The sequence below is a fragment of the Bos grunniens genome, chromosome 14, assembly GCF_055505025.1.
Source record: "Bos grunniens cultivar Pamir isolate PY7600 chromosome 14, Bosgru_T2T1.0, whole genome shotgun sequence".
Classification (NCBI taxonomy): Eukaryota; Metazoa; Chordata; class Mammalia; order Artiodactyla; family Bovidae; genus Bos; species Bos grunniens.
The window spans coordinates 40,519,177-40,543,636 of NC_141178.1; the positions used below are offsets into that span (position 1 = coordinate 40,519,177).

The window sequence follows — 24,460 nt, forward strand, 5'->3', positions numbered from 1 at the left end:
AAAATATACTTCAGTCTGTGTGCTCCATAGAAGTGATTGTTATGGTTTTATTTTCAACCTGAATTTGAAAAGACCAAGGTATAACTTGCTGACCTGTAATCACTGAATAAAGTTCTGTCCCTAAGCATTTTAAGATAATATTGCCGAGCTATTTCATTCATATGTGTATATTCTGACTCAGTTTTCCAATACTATAACTGGAAGGCTTTGCATAAAAATTCTAATAGCATAGAGGTTACAACAACAATATCAAGTTGTTATCATGAGTCAGAAATTGATCAGTGGTTCCCTAATCATGAACTGCATTTTACTTTAAAAGATTTTTTGCACATTTTTTTTTTTCAGAGAATACATTCAGCGTTGATACTTGCAAAAGCTATGGATGGAAGAACTATCAGGGGATTCAGAAGTATTTTGACATGTCAAACTTGTTTTACTTTTTCATTGGTAAAGTTAGATTTGGTGGGTAGGACTTTGGGGCCCGATAATATGACAGCTTTTCAAACTCAGTCTATGATTCAAGGAAAACTAAAAGAACTTCTTACCTAAAACTTGTTTATGTAACCAACTATTTTACTTCCATTCTCAACAAAAATGGTCCTGGAGACCCTTTTATTTTGAAATGGTTCTTGAAATTGAGGTCTGTCAGACTCACCTGTGAATCTTGTTAAACATCTATGTTGTTAAATGTTAGAGGTGGCCAGTATTGTCCTAGCTCCAGCTTTGTTAAATGTTCTTCATAAGATATTTAAGAGCTTTTATAGAGATGAGGATTTTTTAAAAAACTCATGTGTTTCATTGATTGCATTAGTAAAATCAGATTAAGGCCTCTGCATCTGTGTAAGAAACTGTATAGCAGAGTGGGCGTGATTAAGAGATTAGTACCTGCCTCTTACCTTACCTTATATATAAAACTGTTTATGACTCTATTAGGTTACTTCCAAAGGTGTTTTTTTTTCATGCCTTAATCCTGCTTAGTGAAATGCTGCAAATCACTCCATTTTCACAGACGTCAAACAACTCACCTGTCTTGTTGATATCAAGACCTGCTAATTTCAAGGCTAATTCATTGCTGTTGCCACTTGCAGAGGAAACCAGGATATCATGTATTGCATTTCTTCTACCCGTTCTTCCTGAAGCAATAAAATCTGCATATGTAGTTTCCACATCAGTCATTGCTAACAAATATCCACATAGCAGGGGCTACAAAAAGAGAAAAATTGATAGGTAAATGTAATGGTGGACAATGGTAAACACTTAATAAAAACACTTGTTAAATTATTGGCCTATAATATGAATGTGAAATAACTGTCTTGCTTACATGTCTACAAATCAAGTAATACTTTGGTTACTGATAGTCAGGGAACGTTTTCTGTGAAGAGCCTGATAGTAACTATTCTAGGTGTGGAGAGTACATAGTCTTTATCCAACTACTCAACTCTGTAGTTGTAATGCAAAAGCAGCCAGAAAGAATACATTAAATAAAAGTAATAAACAAACTGTATTTATATAAATAGGCATACGGCCAGATTTGGCCTGCATGCCATAGTTTGTGCCGCTGGAGTAGGAAACGGCAACCCACTCCAGTATTCTTGCCTGGAAAATCCCATGGAAAGTGGAACTTGGTGTGCTACAGTCCATGGGGTCACAAACAGTTGGATACACTGAGCAACTGAGCACACAGTTTGTGGACACCTGGTTTAGATCATAAAATTCTCCTTCTCTAATATCATTTTAGTCAGTCTTCAGCCCCAGAGAGGAGAACTTGAGATCAGTAGCATACTAAGGTGGTGGGAGTGGAAGGGAAGAGTTCCATCCTAGAGGTAAGTAGTAAGCAAGGGTGTTGCTTGCAGAGAATCTAAGAGCAATAACAAGACTGGCCAAAATCCAGTTTGCTTTTTATTATCACCAGGCACCAGCAATGCTAAACTACACCAATGATCAAATACTTCTCCCACTCAGTACAGGAGGATAGCGCCCTCGTTGCCCCCTTGGTAAGCCGTTCCTTGAGAAGAATAATCTTTCTTGATCGAATCTTTGAAACAAAACCTTCAAATTTAAAAAGGAGTCAATGAAAGTGAGTTTTCCCAAACAGACATGGTAACACACATACTTAAATATTTAATGAAGGAGTATTTTCAAAGTAGAATATGAGATACATGTAATTACAAAAGATCACCAATGTTAAGTCTTTAAGTTCATTTTCTATGTTAAAAACCCATATCTTTTCCTGAAGGTCAATGGCAGATGAATATTAAGATATGAATAATGAATTTCTGTTGGATTGATTTTGTTTAAACAGAATTTTAAAATAACACGATTTCTCTCCTACTCCTAGAGATTCAAAGTACATTTGATGACAGTTTAAAAACGCATAACCAATAATCAAGAGAAAGGAAATTTTTCAAAATATATGAAATGCAGAAGAAGCTAAAATTGTGGAACCCATCATGGACATGCTGAAATAAATAAATGTCACTTTGAAATACATAGATGCCATTTACAGTGCAGTTCGGGATGGTAGTCAAGCACCTTCCTTAAGACTTAGTTCTTCTTCCGGTGTGTAACTAGAGAGCTATTAATTTAATCTGGGGAAATCTCTCCTGTAAGAGCAAGCTGAAAGAGGAAAAAGGGAAGAGCATAATGCAAGCTTTGAAATAGGCAATATATGAATACTGCACACTTTACTGTGACTATATTATGGATAACATTGGTTTCCAATCACTTGACTATATTTACCATTCTTCTTTATGCCAATGTGATTTAATGGAGATTTAATAAAATCTCCAAATGCTTCTCAGAAGAGCCTAGGTTTAGTCCTGGCTTTGCCATTGGGTCATGGACTGATAGTAAAAAAAAAAAAATCACTTGACCTTCTGGCCTTCCATTTTCTAATAAGTAAAGCAGGACAGCTGGATGACATAATCAGTAGTGACACTTGAAGTGAGAGTTTAAAAAAAAAATGATCATTCAAAACTCTATCATTTATAGAATCTTGAATTTGGAATTCCCTTCTGTGACCATTACCATGTTTTTTTTTTTTTCTTTTCCCCTTACTCTCAATGAATCTATTCTTCACACTGGTCATATCTTTAATTTCTTTAACCTTCTTTCCTTTTCGTTTCCTCTTAGCGCAGTGTGGATCAACTGCCCGCCACTTCATGCAGTGTCTTATTAGCATCAAGAACTGCCTTTGCTCTACTGTCACCCTGACGTTCCTAAACATCACCCGGAAAACAGCACGGTGCACTTTCCTTGATCTCATTACTTGATGACTGAGTGTTACCAGAAAAAGCCACAAAATTGTGCCAATTGGCTCAACTAAACATTTTTTACTCAATTATTTGTATATGAGTTGTGCAGAAATTCTTTTGTTTCACTGTGGTTGACTCTTCACTATGCTGCTCTCTGTGGGAAGCATTTCAAACCCTTTCTACTCCACACAACCAGATACTACCTGCCTTAAGAGATGACTCTGAATCTTTCTTCTTGGAAAAGATTAGAATATCTGTTACAAGTTCTCTTAATTTTTTTCCTATCTCAAATATACTTCTCTGCAAATCACTATTTTTTTTTCTAGATAAACTAGCTGCTTTCTTTTTTAAGGCATGCTACTGATTCTATGAGGAGAAGGCAATGGCACCCCACTCCAGTACTCTTGCCTGGAAAACCCCATGGATGGAGGAGCCTGGTAAGCTGCAGTCCATGGGGTCGCTAAGTCGGACACGACTGAGCAACTTCACTTTCACTTTTCACTTCCATGCTTTGGAGAAGGAAATGGCAACCCACTCCAGTGTTCTTGCCTGGAGAATCCCAGGGACGGGGGAACCTGGTGGGCTGCCGTCTATGGGGTCACACAGAGTCGGACACGACTAAAGTGACTTAGCAGCAACTGGTTCTATGAAAGTAAAAGATGTTTGCTCCTTGGAAGGAAAACTATGACAAACCTAGACAGCATATCAAAAAGGAGAGACATCACTTTGCTGACAAAGATCTGTATAGTCAAACTATGGTTTTTCTGGTAGTCATGTACAGATGTAAAAGTTGGAACATAAACAAGTTGAGCACTAAAGAATGGATACTTTCAAATGGTGATGCTGGAGAACTCTTGAGAGTCCCTTGAACTTCAAGGAGACAAAACAAGTCAATCCTAAAGGAAATCAAACCTGAATAGTCATTGGAAGGACTGATTCTGAAGCTAAAGCTCCAATACTTTGGCCACCTGATGTGAAAACCTGACTCATTGGAAAAGACCCTGATGCTGGGAAAGATTGAAGACAGGAGAGGAGGGCAACAGAGCATGACATGGCTGGATGGCATCACTGACTCGAGGGTCATGAATTTGAGTAAACTCCAGGAGACAGTGGAGGACAGAGGAACCTGGGGTGCTACGGTCCATGGAGTCACAGAGGCAGACACGACTTAGCGACTGAACAACAATGACAAATTGTTTCTATTTCTTATTACCTCCAATAGGACCTTGCTGAATCCATCCCCTACACCCCCACCCTCGGTAATTTGTGTCTTTTTTCTCCTCTGGATTTCTTCTTTGAGTTTATAAGCATGTTCAAGTGTTACCTTACTTAAAAAACTGAACCAACCATTCAACTCAATACCCTTTCCTCAACCTTCATACATCTCTGCACTACCTTCTCTTTCCTTCATCAAACTTATCAGAAGGGTTCGGCTACTTTTATTTTCTCATTTTTCTTGACCCAACCTTTAGAATTTTTCTATTCCACTGGCCTTTGTATAGGATTATTATTATTATTATTATTTTTACAGAGACTACTTTCTTACAGATCACTAAATGATCTGTATTAACATTAAATAACTGCTTCAAGGTTCTTGTGAGGGTCCATCCTGTTTGAGCTCTCTGTGACATGATACTGCTAGTTACATTCTCCTCAAAACTCTCCCCTAGCACAAATTAAAAGGTATAGGGGCAAAATAGGAATCAGATGTATCTGTATTTGAGTCTAGAGTTTCCATTTACTTGTTATGTCATGTCTAATCCCTCTGTACTCAGTTCTTTATTTATAGATATGATAATATACTTAGTTCCCATGATGATCATGAAAATTTACTTGGATTATGTATCTCAAGAGCCTAACACAGTGTTTGGCACATGGTGGAAAAGTACTGATTAAAAAAGAAAAAAACAACAGCTGTCACTTACTTAGCTTTCATACTGTCCTGGTTCCATCCCATTTGACTTTTGTATTCTTTACAGATTTCCCTTTCTAGGGTCATCTTTAGAAATAAGGGCACATTTTGTGGAGATTTAGAATCAGTCATTGACCTTGTTTACTTACTGACTTGAATAACTCATCTAATTTCAATGCTTCTAATTTCTCACTATGGATAATACAAAAGTATGCATCTTAAAAAAAAAAAAGTATGCATCTTCTATATAGAATGTTCTCCCAAGCTCCTCACACACATGAGGAACTGGCTGCTGAATAGGGACTTCCACTTGGTTTTGCAAACATTTCAAATTCAATAAGAAAAAGTTAGACAATAATAAAACACACAAATAGAGAAAATCTGCTTCATTAATACCCCATGTTGACCATGTGCTATGCTGTGCTTAGTTGCTCAGTCATGTCTGACTTTTTGCTACCTCAATTTTTTAGTTATTTCTTTACTTAATATCCATGTCTAATCATTTGCCAAGTCATGTTGGTTTTTATTTGATGTCACTTATAATTATTCTCTGTAAAACATAAGAAAAACTCTCACCAGGATTAGTGCTGAGTTTTCCCATAACCTGGGAAGAACCCACTTCTGGTGCATTAACTTTAACCACTCACTCTCACACTTTGTATGTTACAGAATAATACATTTATCTTCCCAGATCTTCTCTGATGGTGCATTTGTTCAAGTCTGTTAGTCTGCTTGTTTTTTGGGGTGGGGGAGAGGGCAGCATGCATGGTCTTAATCATCCTGACCAGGAATTGAACCCATGCCCCCTGCATTGGGAGCATAATCTTAACCACTGGACCACCAGGGAAATCCCCAAACTTGCCTATTGAAATGGATTTAGCCATCAAAATTCAGCCAAATCCCATCTTCTCTTTGTTTTCTTTCCCCTATCTCATCAGTTAGTATTCCCATGGGCCCTGATTTGTGCCTGTTTAAGAGCCATGAAATTAAAAGATGCTTACTCCTTGGAAGGAAAGTTATGACCAACCTAGACAGCATACTGAAAAGTAGAGATGTTACTTTGCCAAAAAAGGTCCGTCTAGTCAAGGCTATGGTTTTTCCAGTGGTCATGTATGGATGTGAGAGTTGGACTGTGAAGAAAGCTGAGCGCCGAAGAATTGATGCTTTTGAACTGTGGTGTTGGAGAAGACTCTTGAGAGTCTCTTGGACTGCAAGGAGATCCAACCAGTCCATTCTGAAGGAGATCAGCCCTGGGATTTCTTTGGAAGGAATGATGGTAAAGCTGAAACTCCAGTACTTTGGCCACCTCATGTGAAGAGTTGACTCATTGGAAAAGACTCTGATGTTGGGAAGGATTGGGGGCAGGAGGAGAAGGGGACGACAGAGGATGAGATGACTGGATGGCCTCACCGACTCAATGGACGTGAGTCTGAGTGAACTCTGGGAGTTGGTGATGGACAGGGAGGCCTGGTGTGCTGCGATTCATGGGGTCGCAAAGAGTCAGACACGACTGAACGACTGAACTGAACTGAAGAGCACTAAAATTCTAACTAGCATTATGGTTGATTCACCTTCTAGACATATCACAAGTTCTGACAAGACAGGAACTGCATTTTGTTAATATTTTAACTGCAAAGTATTCCTAGTAGAGCCGTTAGCACATTATAAGTGCTGAATAAAAGTATGTTGAAAAGAACGAATAATGAAGAAGAAATATATTGATAACCTTTCATCAGTAGCCACAGAGCACATCCCTACTCCTGATGGAACCTAGGTCTTCTGCACTGCAGGCAGATTCTTTACTGTCTGAGCTACCAGGGAAGCCCTACACTAAATTACCAAATTCTAAAACTCTGGAAAGTTTTATAGATGAAAAATCTGAAGACCAGAGAGTTCAAGTTATCTGCCAATTTTCACATAATTAATTGTTTGGAATGAAGGTCTGCAAATTCCCAGTCCACTCTTTCTGTTCTACAAGGTTGCTTGTCTATGGGTAAGCTACGAATTTGGATAGTTTTTGACCTTGAAGTAATTCAGTACCATTAAATATAACAATATTTTCATTACTTACTTAACCACCATTAACAAACATAGTACTTAGTTTCTATGTTACTTTAAAGATGTATAATTGGATATCTTTACAGATATCTTTCTATGGTCATGTTTTGAAATAAGGACACATGCTGTGGAAATTAAGAATCAGTCATTGATCTTCTTATATCCAGAAAATATATCTGATAAAAAGAGTTACAGGAATAAGTTAATCTCACATCCATTGTTATTGTCTTTCATTCTGAGTCTCCTTATGACTTTTTAAAACATAGGCTTTAAAAATAGCACAACCGCTATTATTTCTCATGTAATAACAGTGCTATGAAACAGGCAAAAAATCTTTTTTTTAATTGATCAAAGTAAGTTTCAGGGATGTTAAGTGACTGCTAAATGGAGCACAGAACTATGGCTTAAACCTAGGTCTGTGAGTTTTGCATAAAAAGTATTGTATTCTGCAATAAAGTTCCTTGTTTTTTGTCATTATCATTTTTTCAAATATGCTGCTGCTGCTAAGTCGCTTCAGTCGTGTCCGACTCTGTGCGACCCCATAGATGGCAGCCCACCAGGCTCCCCCGTCCCTGGGATTCTCCAGGCAAGAATATTGGAGTGGGTTGCCATTTACTTCTCCAAAGCATGAAAGTGAAAGTGAAATTGAAGTCGCTCAGTCGTGTCCGACTCTTAGTGACCCCATGATGCACCCTACCAGGCTCCTCCATCCATGGGATTTAAATATAGACTGTCATAGTAATACTCATGTATGTAGGAGTTTACTTCTAATTCACATTTCTGGTAACAGATTTAACAAGATTTGAAATATCAGAGCGAGACACAAAAAAGTGGTGACATTTTCCATGAGAAGATATGAATTAAAAGGTGTACTATGCTATGATATATATATCTGGGGATGTTAATTCCTAGGGATGGTGGTAATTCTACTTGTAAGAGGGGAGCCAATGACTTAATTTGAATTTTCATTATGGTACTCCTAAAAAAAAACGAGCTCATGGAAGAAGAAACAGGGTTATGAGAGATGTATTGATACATGTATATTGTGTTCACATTTGAAATGTGTATGCCTAGTTCTCAATTGGATTGAGTAAAGACAATAATGAGAATTTTAAGAGAGTACTTCTGTAAACTTTTCTTCTCCTTAAGCATTTATGAAATATATTTGCTAGACTGATGTGCATCCAGTTATAAACCTCAGAAACTAAGTACTTGGGCATTCAGTTATGGCACCCGTTATAATCATTAATATAATAGTTATTATTGTAAAGTAGTATACCACTCTTCTTACATTTTCTTACTCTAGACAATAAACTTATTTTTCACTGAAAAAACAACAGCTGACAAATAATGCGTATGTAAATACATGAAGGAAGAATGTAATTACATTTTGAAATAAGCTATATAGATGCTAGAAACTAGATCTTTTTTTTCCTCTCTCCATGATTACACTTCCTTAGTGAGTTTCCATTAGGTGCTCAAAACAGTAATTTTTACATGCATAGCAGCTATCTTTCCACATCCAACTAAACATTTAGACACAGCTCTTAAATTTATTGAAATGACTACCAGAGACTGGAAATAACTTTTACAGCATTATAATCACTGTATAATGACTTCTTGCTTGCTTAGACATTCTGGGGAAACTGTTGCCAAATGTTTTGTCTGACAGATATTCACCCAAAAATGACAACAAAAAATATCTAATAAGTGTCTGCTGCTGGTAGAAGTTTAACAGAGTAGCAATGAGCACATATTCTGGCCTTATATAAAATAAACTTGGAAAAAAATTTGGAAAATTTACCAAAGGTGGGCCTTGATTCTTCATTAGACCTTCCTGTTTATGTTGCTATAATTAGAATTTTCTAGACATGACAAAATTGTAGTATTTTTGTCATGTCTAGAAAAGATAATATTCTTTTATTTAATATCTATAAAATATAATATGCTTTTTTCTAGTTATACACAAGAGATATTTATACTAATATCCAAAGTCTGATTAGAGAAAGGAAAAGACATTTTATTATTTAAGTATTGTACTGTTTAAAATTAGATTAAATTTTAAAGCATGTCTCTAAATATTGATATCTAAAAATTCAATCAAAACTCATGACTAAAAAATAATCTTGTTTTCTTAAAAAAGTCTCACTCTCCTTTTTTAACAAAGCAAACAGTATATTGGTATTCTAAATTTTATTTTGTCTAATGGATTTCTAAAGTGAGATTATTCACGTTGGACTTTCCCTTATTCATGCCCTTTATCCTTTTAAATATCATTTACACAAATTGAGAGAATAAACCAGAAGATTTCACCCTACTGGAATTTATAGATTTAAATAGATTGTACTTACGTCTCCTATATTAAACAAATTAAAGCGTCCACACAGATGTATCCTAAGAGAAGTTGGGTCTATGAAGCTGCTTAAATGATTTTTATAGTGACATTGAGTCATGAGCCAAATGGTGACTGGATAACATGCTAATTTTACTCCTGTAAATGGGGACACATGAAATGAGACTCACAGACTTGGAAGAAAGAATGGAGAGAATGTCATCACAGGCACTGAAGTCTTCTAATATAAATGGTATGATTGCTTTTAAAACAGAAGGAAAATACTTCCTATTTATCATTTATAAATGCAATTCCATGACTTCCCAATTGTTACTTTATAAAATAGTGTTAAAATTGTTAAAAGTCCTTGAGTAGTTTACTATGTGCTTAGGGCTTGGTCTATACATTAGTGTTTCTGAAACATTTTGGTCTCAGATATCCATTATATTCTCAAAAATTATTGAGACTGCCAATGAGATTCTGTATATATGGTTACATCTGTCAATATTTACTATATGAGAAATTAAGACTGAAAATTTTAAATATTTATTAATTGACTTAAAATATAAATAACAAGCCCATTACATGTTTCCACAAATAATATATTTTTAGTGAAATAAAATATATTTTCCAAAGCCAGAAAAAAAGTGAGAAGAATGGCATTATTTTACATTTTGAAATTCTCTGGCTTAGTTTCGCAAATGTCTGGCTTAATAAAAGACATCTGGTTTCTCATATCTGGTTCTGCATTCAATCTGTCTCAATATGTTGTTTTAGTTGAAGTATATGAAGAAAATCTGGCATCACACAGATTTCTTAGTTGGAAAAGTGAGGAGAACTTTAATAGCTTTTTCAGATAATTGTCGATATTTAAATTTTGAAATGGGGAATCTAAAAACCATATCAATATGCTCCCCATACTGCTTTATTAAAATCTATTGTCTACTTTGCACTTTAAATGGATCTTTTGACCACATATGTTTTAAAAAATATCATTTGGAAAAATATTGGTTCACTGGGTTACGCAAAATTTCCAAATGGTACCATAGATCATTATACAATATTTCATTTGTTAGTAATGCCATCTATCTCAGCAGAAAAGTTTTTAAGAATTGGGAAACTGACAAGTTCACAGGAGCAGCTAACACATTTTCTAAAATTGTAATTTTTGTTTGAAAGCTCAGCCTTTATCATTGGCAACAGATACAGTGGGATTTTGCCTCTTTTGAAGTGACAAGTTCACTCTGTTCATTTTCAAGAAAGTCTCTGCCAAATACCCAAGTTTGAAAATCCACAGTTTGCTTGTCAGGTCTTTCAAGTAAAAATGGTGATTCATGAGAAAAGTTGCAAATTCATCTCTTGACCCAAGCAGTCATACAAATACGTAAGACAGCCATGTGGTTGGTACCTGCTTTAGTGATGTACCAGTTCATCCATGGAATATTAAGAAGACCTCTACTCAAGGGTGGCGATTGTATATATTTTTAATATATTAATATATCTTTACTGTTTGATCATGTACATTCTTAGGTAAATCTTGCATTTTAAAAATACTAACTCTTGAGTGTGTGGTGGTGAAGAATACCAGGCTTACTAGCAGAGTTTGCTGCTGCTGACTTGATTCATGCTAAGGTGTCAGCAGTTTTCCCCACTTTGGTTCTGCACCATTACTGCAAACGAACATCAGTTAGTTAAGTGAAAAAGGCAAATAGCATCAGTATTAGTATGAAAATTATTTTGAACTTGTGAATCCACTGGAAATATTTCAGGGAATGACCTAAAGGGTTTGTGGGACATGCAGGAGTTGGGGGACCAAATTTTGAGTACTGCTGATCTACACAGTCACAGAAAGCTGTCCAACCAACACTACAGAGAAGGGAACCCTTTAGTAAAGAACTTCACTAAGCAAGTTTTTTGATTCCTAAAACATTTTGGAAATATCAGCTATTTCCATGCTAAGCACTATCATTTTTTCTTTTCCTGTATAAGGTATTACTTATTTATCTAATTCATGCTTACGAAGAATCTAGTAACTTTTTCTAAAAACAACCACCCAGTTTCACATATCAGAGGGTTTCAAAATAAGTCTCAGGAGCTTAGAACAGGGTGCCAGAACTTAAGGCTACTTTAATTCCCCCTTTTTCTTGAACTGGTTTATTTCCTGGTGACACTTTGGAGTGAGTGACAGTAAAGAAATCAAGAACAGCACTCTATTAATAGCAACAATTTGAAAATTTCCACAAAAGCCTCCTCTGCTAAAGCACAATTATAATTCCTGCACTAGATTATGATACTGCATGCTCTGGAATACCATTTACTATAATGGGACCCTTATTGTTATTAGAGTTTGGATAGTGTCCTATCAAAAGTACACTTTAAAAAAGTAATCTTGTATACTAAGTTATAACACACAATAATGCCGACACATATTAATGCTGCCAAGTCAAACCCTCTTTTATTCTAAATCCAAGGCACTGACTTTTTTTTAATGACAAAGTATTGGCAGAATGAATTTTGCCTAACATGAGGAAAAAACAGCTAGTCTTTGATGGTTTTTCACAGTAACTTTTTGATTAATACTACTAGAAATAATAACCCATCTACGTTTGTCGGGGGGAGTTCTTTATATTGTCCCTGATCTTCAGTGTATAATACAAATTCTCAAGTTCAAGAATTTCCAACATTTGATACTAATGATTATTCTGTTTTTCCTCTATTCATCATCTCTGATCTCCCAGTCATGTGATAATTGTGATCCTTATGCCTTCATTTAAGATTATATTTCCTTAAATGACGTGGGCATATCTTCATATTGTTTTTGTAAATTCATGACCTAGTTCATTGTATTATTACTTCTCTCTTCCTTCAGCCAGATTCAAATCCTTTTTGTTTTCTTTCCACAGTACCTAACAAAAAAACTTTGTAATGAGAAATCCGAGCCTAAAAGTGTTACAAAGCCAGAAACACAGGCTACCTTGCTTGAGGAAACATTTACAGTATCTAATTAGGCAACAAGTGACCTCAAAGCTACTCATGAATTTCTTTGCTCCTTTCTAGCTGACCTGTTTACCATCCTTAAAAACAACAATTTATTGTTTTGCACTTCTTAAGTCTTATTTCATCTTCTTACTCTCCATAGAAAACCTTGCCTATTGACTTTATGGAGAATGTCAAGGTCATCCTACATAAATTCCTTCAGTTTCTCTTTCTATATCATCACAACTACCATCTCTTTATCTGAGTCCTTTTGCCAACATGAATACTCGACTAGTGCCCCTATTATTGTTCCTTCAATCCTCCCGTGCCCTCCTGCCTTTTCTCTCCTCCAATGCCTATAAAATCACTTACATTTTACCTGTTATAAAATATATTTCATCTTTTAACTCTGTATGTTCTTACAACACTCACCTTTTACTTGCATTTATTCGCAAACTAATCTTCCTGCATCCTTTACGTTAGCAGTACCCAACATGTTTGGCACCTTTTTGCTTTTGTGGAAGACAATTTTTCCACAGACCAGTTTGGGGGTTAGGGGGAGAGATGGTTTCGGATGATTCAAGCACATAACAATTATTATGCACTTTATTTCTATTATTATTACATTGTAATATATAATGAAAGAATTATAAAACTCATCATAATGCAGAATCAGTGGTAGCCCTGAGCTTGTTTTTCTACAGGTAGACTGTCCCATCTGGGGGTGACAGTAGACAGTGATACCTAAAGCATATTGCTTGTGTCCAGTCTACTCCATAATCTTGTTTTGGTTACCGTCACTTTGGTAACACGAGCCTTGGGGAGGGGCTGTGCAGCCTGGTTCCAAACAGGTCACAGACTGCTACTAGTTTGTGGCCTAGGGGTTGAGAATCTCTTCTTTACATTGCTTTATTTTAATTCCTCTGAAGTTTAACTTACATATCTATCAATTTACCAGAACTAATCACAAAATTACAGATTAATCACAAAATTCAATGGGCTTTTCATAATAATCATCTATATTAAATTACATATAACATTTTACATTGTTATTCCTCTCTCCTTGAAACCTCTTTCTCCCTTGGCTCTGATTGTGATTGCACTCTTGATTTCCTCATAGTCTCCTTATATTTCTTCTTGCTCTTTCCCTCCCTTATCTATTAAGTGAAAGCGAAGTTGCTCAGTCGTTTCCGACTCTTTGTGACCCCATGGACTATAGCCTACCAGGCTCCTCAGTCCGTGGGATTTTCCAGGCAAGAGTATTGGAGTGGGTTGCCCTTTTCCTTCTCCAAGGGATCTTCCCGACCCAGGGATAGAACCTGGGTCTCCCGCATTGTAGGCAGACACTTTACTGTCTGAGCTACCAGGGAAGTTCTTCTCTTTTTTGTTCTTTATATTCTGTTTGGTAATTCCATTTGTCCCAATTGTCTTAATTTTCAACTGTGTATAGATGGCTATGAAATCTATAATTTGGGGGCAAGATAATTTTTTGAAGCGTAGCTTGGGAATTTTTACTGCCTATTGGATATTGACCCATGGATGTCCTTAAAAACTCAAATTCATTAAGTTCAAGTGGAATTGCTTTGCTACATCTCTACCTCTACTCCCAAAGCTATTTATTATGTTTATCATTTTGGCTCAGACTAAAGAATCTGCTTGCAATGCAGGAAACCCAGGTTCAGTCCCTGGGTTTGGGAAGATTCCCTGAAGAAGAGAATGTCAACCCACTCCAGTATTCTGGCTTAGAAAATTCCACAGACAGAGGAGCCTGGTGGGTTACAGTCCATAGTGTCACAAAGAGTTGGACATGACTGAGCGACTGAATTGAACTGAACTTCCATCTCACTAGTTCTTCCCATTCAATCAATTCCCAAACCTCCTTAATTCTATCTATTCAGTGTTTCTTACATATTCTTCATTTCCATTCTTTCTCTGGTCACTCCCTTTATCTTCTCTCTCAACTACTGCAATTACAGGCTAACTACTTAGTTATCTAAACTTATTCTTCTCCAACTTACCCTTTACACTATCACCGGAATTAACTTTCTAAAACATAAAATACTCAAAAATCTTCAGCGGTTCCTATGCTATGCTATGCTAAGTCACTTCAGTTGTGTCCGACTCTGTGCGACCCCATAGACGGCAGCCCACCAGGCTCCCCTGTCCCTGGGATTCTCCAGGCAAGAACACTGGAGTGGGTTGCCGTTTCCTTCTCCAGCGCGTGAAAGTGAAAAGTGAAAGCGAAGTCGCTCAGTCGTGTCCAACTCTTAGCGACCCCATGGACTGCAGCCTACCAGGCTCCTACATCCATGGGATTTTCCAGGCAAGAGTACTGGAGTGGAGTGCCAGTGCTTTCTCCGTTAGTGGTTCCTAGGAACCCACAAAATATAGTTTTAGGTTTTTTGCATGGCCTTCTGAAATTTGAAGCCAGCCTAATTTACTTGCTTTGTTCTCCTATACTCTCTCTCCCAAGCATACAAAGTTAGATCGCAGTAAACACTTGCAATATCTCTGGTGTTCTCTTACTGGTCTTCTCAAGCTATCTTCTCAACCTGGAGTGACCTTCTCTCCCAATGACAAAATCCTCCTCATCTTTCAAGCCTAGTTTATCAGCCACACCACCTCCCCATCTCCAGGTATTATGTAATGAATATTTTTATTATAATATTTATTTGCCTATGGACTGAAGTAACCACACACACATGGAAGCATTAATTATCTTCATGGTGCTCTTCTTCTTATATATTCTTTGACCTCTGAGTCCTTTGAGTCCCTCAGAATGCTTGGCACAAGATTTTGTATATTGTTCTTACATCTGCCAAAAGTATATTGTAGATTTATTTTTAATTATCTTACTCTAGATCTTAATTGTTAAAGTAAATTTGTCAAGGTTATGCCATTGTCAGTGGTAAAAGCAGCTCAGAAAGCATGTTTCTTTATTCGTATTTATTTCATTTTCTTGTCTCACAGTACTTTTCATCAATATAAAGAGATGAACTATTATTTCCTCTAATACACATCTTCTTCTGTGTATCCTTAATTATGACAAGATTCTTAAAAATAAGAGTGACAAAAAGCACTCCAGAATTCCAACTAATCTATTCTATTTCACTTTATGGAAGGCTACTTCTTTTTACATTATTTTATATAAAATATATGTGACTAAGTAAATTAATACATGGAATGATTTGTTCTGTCCTTTTGTTAAGGTTTTTGACATCATTTAATATTTCAATGGGTTTATAATTCATTTATTAGCTGATCTTTGAGACATCCCTGCTGAGACAGTCAATTAGCTGAAGAAGTACTGCCAGTTGGCAAGTGACAAGTAATATTACTTGTACATTACAGATGAAGAAACTAAAGCGGAGAGAGGTTAGTCGACTTGTCTTAGACAGTGAGTGGTAGTACTGATGTCAGAACAGGGCCCTGGAGTTATTCACATCAAAACCACAAAAGCATCAACAGCCTGGTGCTGGTGCTGTTCTTTATTATATAATACTCTCTAAAGCCTTTGTTTAATCTCCTTTTCTGGCTCTTTATGAGTCCAAAGAGGAAATATACTTTTAAAATCTGTACCTTCTCATTAAACTAAGACTATTTTTCTCCATTAAATAAATATTTAGCTTTGGAAAGGATGTTTGAACATCAACATATTTCTTCTCAAAATAACTCATTATTAACTTTTCCATCTGATCAAATCACTCTCAGTAATATTGTCTGTTCTGTTCCAAGTTGTAACTATGACCATAACAAAACAGTTATTGTTTACTAATTATTTATCAATAACAAAAATATCAAGTATTTGCCAGAAAGGTCACAAGACATTTATGCAAATTGCATAAATTTATCAACAAGTATATCAAATAGGAATGCTCATTATCTCAGTTTTAAAGATAGAATAATAAAGGTTTAGAAACACTGTTATGAAACTGATAGGTGACTTAACCAGTTACAAAACCAACTGACATTTTCCAACATTCATTTTGGAACATACTGTACTTAATTTTTTATTGATGGCTTGCCATCAGCATTTATTTTAAATATGTAAGCAGTTCACATACTGTGTTGAGACTAACTATGTAGGGTGATATTTTATTGACATCCCTACAGAACCCGACTTTTTAATATTATGATTTCTTGATTTCTATATTTTTTCTGCAAACATTTTGCATTCCCACTTCCACATATCTGGTCTACTTATCCATGTGATGGTCTTTATCTTCAGACATCTTGCTGTCGTGGCTATTCAGTGCTGTGACAGTAAAAGCACATTCACTAGGGAACAGGAGTTTGAGAAGGACTTAGAAAATTGACACCTGAAAAATGGCTCTGAAACATGAATAAAAATCTACAAAACTGTGATAAAAACTTGTTTAATTGATATTTCCAACTAATATTACTACAACTCATCAATGGTAATGTTACTTAACTTTCATATAGTTATCTATAATTATACTGAATATGGGATTTGGTCACCTTTAATAGAAATAAGGATGATTTTTCGTTTGTGTTGGAGTATAGCAGATTGACAACGTTGTGATAGTTTCAGGTGAACAATGAAAGAACTCAGCGATACATACACAAGTATCCACTCTCCCTCAAACTCCTCTCCCACCCAGGTCGCTTCATAACCCTAAGCAGAGTTCCATGTGCTATATAGTATGTCCTCGCTGGTTATCCATTTAAAATACAGCAGTGTGTACATGTCCATCTGAGACTCCCTAACTATCCTTCCCCATACAGTACCCCACCCCCAGCAACCATAAGTTCATTCTCTTAAGTCTTTGAGTCTCTTAATGTTTTTAAAGTTCATTTGTATCATCTCTTTTTAGATTCCGGGATATCATATTGCTCCTTCTCTGTCTTACTTCACTCAGTATGATAGGCTCTAGATCTATCCATGTTGCTGCTAATGGCATTATTTCATTATATTCTTTTTAATGGCTAATATTACATTATGGCAATGGCACCCCACTCCAGTACTCTTGCCTGGAAAATTCCATGGATGGAGGAACCTGGAAGGCTGCAGTCCATGGGGTTGCTGAGGGTCGGACACGACTAAGCGACTTCACTTTCACTTTTCACTTTCGTGCATTGGAGAAGGAAATGGCAACCCACTCCAGTGTTCTTGCCTGGAGAATCCCAGGGACGGGGGACCCTGGTGGGCTGCCATCTATGGGGTCGCACAGAGTCGGACAAGACTGAAGTGACTTAGCAGCAGCAGCAGTGTGTGTGCGCATGCGTGTGTGTGTGTGCTATCTTCTTATCCATTCCTCTGTTGATGGGCATTTAGGTTGATTCCATGCCTTGGCTATTGTAAGCAGTGTGGCAATGAATACTGAGGTGCATTTATCCTTTGGGACCATGTTTTTCTCCAGCATATTTTAAATCATTTGATAACATTTAGGGTGAAGCTTCTAAAAGTGCAATTACCTAGGACTGAGAAAGGTTTAAAAATGGCCCTGCACACACTGAGATAGAAGTGACTTCACTAGGATGCTGAGGCAGAGATGCTGGCCCTTGAGAGTGACAGACCAGGTATGCATTGGAGAGAGCGTTCCCATATAGGAAAGTCAGGGATTCTTATTGAGTGGGGAGCATGAAGGCAGGGAACTCTATAATGAGAATCCTAGGATTGCTTCCAAATTTCTTATTTGATAAATGACAGTATAGTATTCTTTGGTGAATACTGAAGTTGCCTGCCAATGCAGGAGGCTCAAGAGACAGGGGTTTGATCCTTGGGTTGTGAAGATCCCCTTGAGTAGGAAATGGCAACCTGCTCCAGTATTCTTGCTTGGAAAATTCCACAGACTGAGGACCTGGTGGATTACAACCCATAGGGTTGCAAAGAGTCAGATAAGACTGAGCGATTGAACACACACAAAGGAACAGCAGTAAAAGTCTAAGAACGGAACTTCAGCTTATCGCAATGCCACATTTAAAATAAGTTTATCATTCTCTTCCTTTTTGAATGAATGAAAATGCATTAATTAAAAGCACACATATTCACACAAATGCTAATATCTGCTCTTTTACAATCATGTACGTTCTGCATAGTGTCTGTCTAATCCAGTTGAAGTAGTGCTTGAATACTTCAATATGCCTCTTTTCTGCCAAAAAGAAAACTGTTTTTATGACTGTGTTTCAACATATTTTGAATATATGCATAATCACTGCCAATTTATCTGCTTTGCAGATACTAGTTGCCTATACAATATTCAATAGCTCCCTTTACTGAAAGTGTCATTGCTCAGTACTATAATTAATGTTTTTCCTTTTTATTGTATGTCTGAATGTTAGGGTTATTGATTAATCTCTTTATTAACGGAATGATCTTCAGCACAATGTTTAATACTCTTCTTATCAACCATCATATATGTTATCTTGAAAATTTTCCATACATTTACTTTAAATGGGATTTTCAGATTTTTCAGGTATTTTGAGATCAGTAGGATAGGCTGCAGTGAGAAAAGGAAATGCTGAAGGACAATATAAATTAAACAAATTTAAGCAGTTAAAAAATCCATTTTTTATCTAGCCATTGAAAAATACATATTAATATTTATATAATATATATAAATCAACAGTTTCCAGAAAGATAACTGAGCAAAATACCTTAAAATATGAGTTAAAGAATGTTGTCAAACTTGTATATGAATAAAGTAAGACAGTTTTTATAAGCTTAGACAATAAATAATAAGTGCATTTTTGCATAGGAGAGAAGTTGTTACCTGGGAAACCTCATGACATTTTGTAGATTATCGAAATCACTTTCCAGTCAATTTTGAGCATTTCTCCTATCAACTATATTATTAGCATTGGAAGTTACTACTATGACTGTATTTCGTTAACAGGTACATTGAAGAAACTATTTAAAGTGATAAAGATTGGTTTTAACAAAGAAACCGATGAAGATATTACAATAAACTGAGGAATTAAAAAATCTCAAAGTAGAGAACTTTAATTGACTACAGTATAAATAACTTAACGGTAGAGAGCTTCTGTTTTTCTTGTTTGTCCTCCAAATTTCTGAAGTTTTATATGCACAGTGCAGGGAGGGTACTAGGCACATATTTAAGAAATGAAAAGTACTGAATTCATTACTTTGTGGTACAAATTAGGATTTCTTTTGTACTGATGTAAGTAGAAGATTTTAATTTCAGCATTATGATTTATTAATGTCTTTTTCTTGGCTTCCCTGATGGCTCAGGGTTAAAGATTCTGCCTTCAATGTGGGAGCCGCAGGAGATGTGGGTTCAATTTCTGGGTTGGAAAGATGCCCTGAAGGAGGGCATGGCAATCCATTCCAGTATTCTTGCCTGGGAAATCCCATGCACCCTGGTAGGCTACAGTGCATAGGATTGCAAAGAGTTGGACATAACTGAAGTGACTTAGCATGCATGTAATGTTTTTATCTAATTTCCAGTTTTGTGTCAACCAAACTTATTTGCATGACAATTAGAGGCCTTTATGTTTATCTTATCTTCCAGTATTTCACTTTTTTTTTTTTCTTCAGTATTTCACTTTTACATATCAGTTCATTAATTCACAATTCTGATATTTTTATAGCACAACAAAGACTACAGAAACAGAACAAGCCAAAGAACTCTAAATAAAGCAGATTTCAGATATGAAATTAGAGCCATGGTTAGTTATACTTGCATTTAAGTGCTTCATCTAAAGAGAGGCCTGCAGTCCTGCTACATGTATTAATCACCCAGGGTGACTTTTAAACTTACCAATGGCTGGCCCCTCTATCATATCTGATTTTAGTCTAGACGATAATAATTATTTGATCAAGAACTTTATTTTACTGTCTGTAAAGGTACGCACGCACTCACACACACACACTCACACAATCACCAGTACATTTAAAATCTGTGGGACAGAATTAATTATAGCTATTGAACTTAAACGTCATTTACCAACTTATTAAAGTGCAAGGAAGCAGGTAAAATAAGTGAAAGATAAGACTTCTGTTTTTTAAATTTATTTTTACAGTCTTATAGAAATCTTTATGAAATTATGGTACACAAAAATCTCTTTGCTTTGTTTTCTTGTCTGTGGCAATGCAAACAATGGAAGTTAACCTGGGATTTAAATTAAGGAAAATATATTGTATTAAGTTTAGACCCTGTCCAACTTGCCATTATATTTTTTTCAAACAAATAAATCTTTCTTCTCTTCCCCCTCTTCCCATCTCCCTTTAAGATATGTCAGCTCTAACCTCTGCCTGCCTCCCATCCTCTCCACACACACTTTGTTGCCTCATACTTATCTCCTTTACTATATGTGTTTTTGTACTTACTGCTACACAATATTTTGACAATAAAAGATGGTAAATGCAGGGAGAGGTGTTTCAAGAATGAAGGAAACTGTCCTCACACATTTTTAACACAGAAATACAATTTTTCAAAAATGAATTACAAAACAGCAAAATTTAAAAAAAAATTGTAACTAAAGCTTGCCGATAATATTATCATCCCACTTAAAGAAGCAAGAGGGATAAGGCACAGAAGGAATGTGGTGTTGAGGGCAATGAAAATAAGCAGTTATTGCAAACTATTATATGCTGCATTCAACGGATTCAGAAGATAGAGGCTTGAGTGCTGTCATTATTTCTTGTCTGCCGGGCGAAATATTTAATTTCATTGGACTTCAGTTTCTATGCCTCTAAAATGTGAGTTCCCAGGCTAAGAAAATATTTCAAATCTTTTTTATGACTAAAAGTCACTGACTTTAGTGTCCGTATCCTTCACAAAGGTAGCATTCTTGTAAAACGCCTTTGTGGAAAGGAAAAGCTATATTTAGAGAGTCCACTCTGTGTCCAGGGTGATCTCAAGTCATACTGCTATTTATAACCAGGTGTAGGCCAGTAGGACAACACATCTGCTTTAACTAATAACTGCCCAGGTTTCTTAGAGTGAAAGATAAGTTTTTCATTATTCTAAGTGTTGACCTTAGGAAGTATTGAAAGCAAGAACTGTTTTAATTTACTTCCTGAATTGTCCAGTTACATGGACTGATATGAAATGTGATTTAAAAAGTTGCATTTAAATTTGAACATATAGCTACTGTTTCATCATAGACCTCTTAACAGATAAACATATGCAACCATATTGAGTTTCTGCAAGGGAGTGCTCTGTATAGTTTCTTTCCCTTATAAATTTCATGCCAATTTACTCCATTTCTAAAGGCAGGTAGACATTCATAAATTTCTCTAAGAACTTATTTTCATTTCTATGAATCTTTATTTTATTTTGATACTGAAAACTTTACCAAATTCTTAGACATTGGTAGAGTGAAAAACAAAATGCATAATTAGGGAAAAATAAAAAAATCTTGAATAGAAAATAAGAGGTTATGCTGTTAATAACATAAATCAACACAAATAGACTGAAAAGTTGACCACAATTTTTTACAATGGTATAAATGAGTTTTTAACTTTGCGATTCTCCAAGAAAAAGAGGATTACCTAACTTAGGGATCTTTTCCTCTTATTTTGTACTTTTTTTAGCAGTCTCAAAAATTATAGAAGTTAAAATGACAATAAAAACAATTTATTTTCCAAACCATTTGAGAATAGCTGCCAACACAATGCAATGTCTCCCCTAATCCTCTAGTATTTCCTACAAACATATACTCAATATATTCAAATATAATCATAAAAATCAGGAAATTAACACTGACTCATTACTACATGGCTATCTAATATTGAGTCCCCTTTCCATTTTATCAATTGTCCCAGTCAAGCCATTCATAATAAAATGACCAGCCCAAAATCATATATTGCATTTAGTTGACCGTCTCTTTAGCATTAATCTAAAAAATTTTCTCAGGCTTCCACTAAATTTCATTAACTAGAAAATTTTAATGACTATAAATCAGTTATTTTGTAGGATTTAGTTTGTATTTGTCTCATTAGATTCAGGATATGTGTAATTAGCAGGAATGACACAGTGGTGAAGCTCTTGTTCTTCTTACTGCATCCTACAAATCATTTTGGCAAATTTTAACTTGTAACCTTACTGGAATATTATTTTACTCACTTGAGTAAGGAGTATCTTCTCCTTACTTCTCCTTACTGAGTAAGTAAGTCAGTCTTCTCCATTGTAGTTATTTTTTCTCCTTTAATATTAATAATTTTGTGGTAAACCACTTTGCAATTATCTAAATATACTGTTCCTCATCAAACATAATTTGATCCTCTTTCTCTTTTGTCACTTGAAGCTCAGTTGCATCTCATTGGTGAGTTGCATGATAATTAGTACTGAATCTGATCTCCTCATATCTCAGCAAATACACCAGCCTGTTGTACAGTCACTAAGTAGTGTCCAACTCTTTGCAACCCCATGAACTGGAGCCTGCCAGACTTCTCTGTCTTTGGGATTTCCCAGGCAAGAATATTGGAGTGGGTTGCTATTTCCTCCTCAAGGGGATATTCACACCCAGGAATAAAACCTGCGTCTCCAGCATTGGCAGGTTATTCTTTACTGCTGTGCCCCCAGCTTGGTGTCTCTTAAAGGACTGAATACCATCTGCAACAGAATCAACTGAGGTACTCGCTAAAATTCAGATCCATGGACTCTGTCATGATATCTGTTCAGAAGTTCTATAGTGGGTAATGGGTATTTAGAAGACTTTAGCTAATTCTCATGAATTAAATATTGATACTGAAACTATGTCTAGTCACTCAAAGTTCACGGTTTAAAACACATCAGAGATCAGATCAGTCGCTCAGTCATGTCTGACTCTTTGCGACCCCATGAATTGCATCATGCCAGGCCTCCCTGTCCATCACCAACTCCCAGAGTTCACTCAGACTCACGTCCATCGAGACAGTGATGCCATCCAGCCATCTCATCCTCTGTCGTCCCCTTCTTCTCCTGCCCCCAATCCCTCCCAGCATCAGAGTCTTTTCCAATGAGTCAACTCTTCGCATGAGGTGGCCAAAGTACTGGAGTTTCAGCTTTAACATCATTCCTTCCAAAGAAATCCCAGGGCTGATCTCCTTCAGAATGGACTGGTTGGATCTCCTTGCAGTCCAAGGGACTCTCAAGAGTCTTCTCCAACACCACAGTTCAAAAGCATCAATTCTTCGGCGCTCAGCCTTCTTCACAGTCCAACTCTCACATCCATACATGACCACAGGAAAAACCATAGCCTTGACTAGATGGACCTTTGTTGGCAAAGTAATGTCTCTGCTTTTGAACATGCTATCTAAGTTGGTCATAAATTTCCTTCCAAGGAGTAAGCGTCTTTTAATTTCATGGCTGCAGTCACCATCTGCAGTGATTTTGGAGCCCAGAAAAATAAAGTCTGACACTGTTTCCCCATCTATTTCCCATGAAGTGATGGGACTGGATGCCATGATCTTAGTTTTCTGAATGTTGAGCTTTAAGCCAACTTTTCACTCTCCACTTTCACTTTCATCAAGAGGCTTTTTAGTTCCTCTTCACTTTCTGCCATAAGGGTGGTGTCATCTGCATATCTGAGGTTACTGATATTTCTCCCGGCAATCTTGATTCCAGCTTGTGTTTCTTCCAGTTCAGCGTTTCTCATGATGTACTCTGCATAGAAGTTAAATAAGCAAGGTGACAATATACAGCCTTGACGGACTCCTTTTCCTATTTGGAACCAGTCTGTTGTTCCATGTCCAGTTCTAACTGTTGCTTCCTGACCTGCATACAAATTTCTCAAGAGGCAGATCAGGTGGTCTGGTATTCCCATCTCTTGAAGAATCTTCCACAGTTTCTGATCCACACAGTGGATCCACACAGTCAAAGGCTTTGGCATGGTCAATAAAGCAGAAATAGATGTTTTTCTGGAACTCTCTTGCTTTTTCCATGATCCAGCAGATGTTGGAAATTTGATCTCTGGTTCCTCTGCCTTTTCTAAAACCAGCTTGAACATCTGGAAGTTCAC

General features: G+C 36.3%; 2 protein-coding genes across 11 annotated transcripts in view; one reads left to right on the forward strand and one right to left on the reverse strand.

Moving 5' to 3' along the window:
• LOC147359316 (uncharacterized) overlaps positions 1–24,460 on the forward strand; it is a 96,813-nt gene that overhangs the window by 54,957 nt on the left and 17,396 nt on the right. For 5 of the 9 annotated variants that reach the window (XR_015140231.1, XR_015140238.1, XR_015140235.1 and 2 more), the window contains one exon: positions 3,133–3,343. The exons of 1 other annotated variant lie outside the window; for it this stretch is intronic. Coding sequence is in view for 2 of the 8 variants with exons in the window: in XM_086335422.1 (XP_086191548.1) it covers positions 3,133–3,272 (140 nt within the window). In the remaining 6 variants the exon portion in view is untranslated. Of the gene's footprint in view, positions 1–345; positions 3,344–24,460 lie in introns of those variants that run through there. 3 more of the 9 variants (XR_015140232.1, XR_015140234.1, XR_015140240.1) reach the window with 2 other exon arrangements.
• The window catches only part of PKIA (cAMP-dependent protein kinase inhibitor alpha), a 99,921-nt gene that overhangs the window by 6,218 nt on the left and 69,243 nt on the right, over positions 1–24,460 (reverse strand). The window contains exons 1-2 of one of the 2 annotated variants that reach the window (XM_086335425.1): positions 9,576–9,718; positions 1,026–1,203 (exon numbers count right to left, since the gene is read on the reverse strand). In XM_086335425.1, coding sequence (XP_086191551.1) covers positions 1,026–1,203; positions 9,576–9,677 — 280 coding nt within the window. In that variant the 5' untranslated portion in view covers positions 9,678–9,718. Of the gene's footprint in view, positions 1–1,025; positions 1,204–9,575; positions 9,719–24,460 lie in introns of those variants that run through there. The other variant, XM_086335426.1, reaches the window with a different exon arrangement.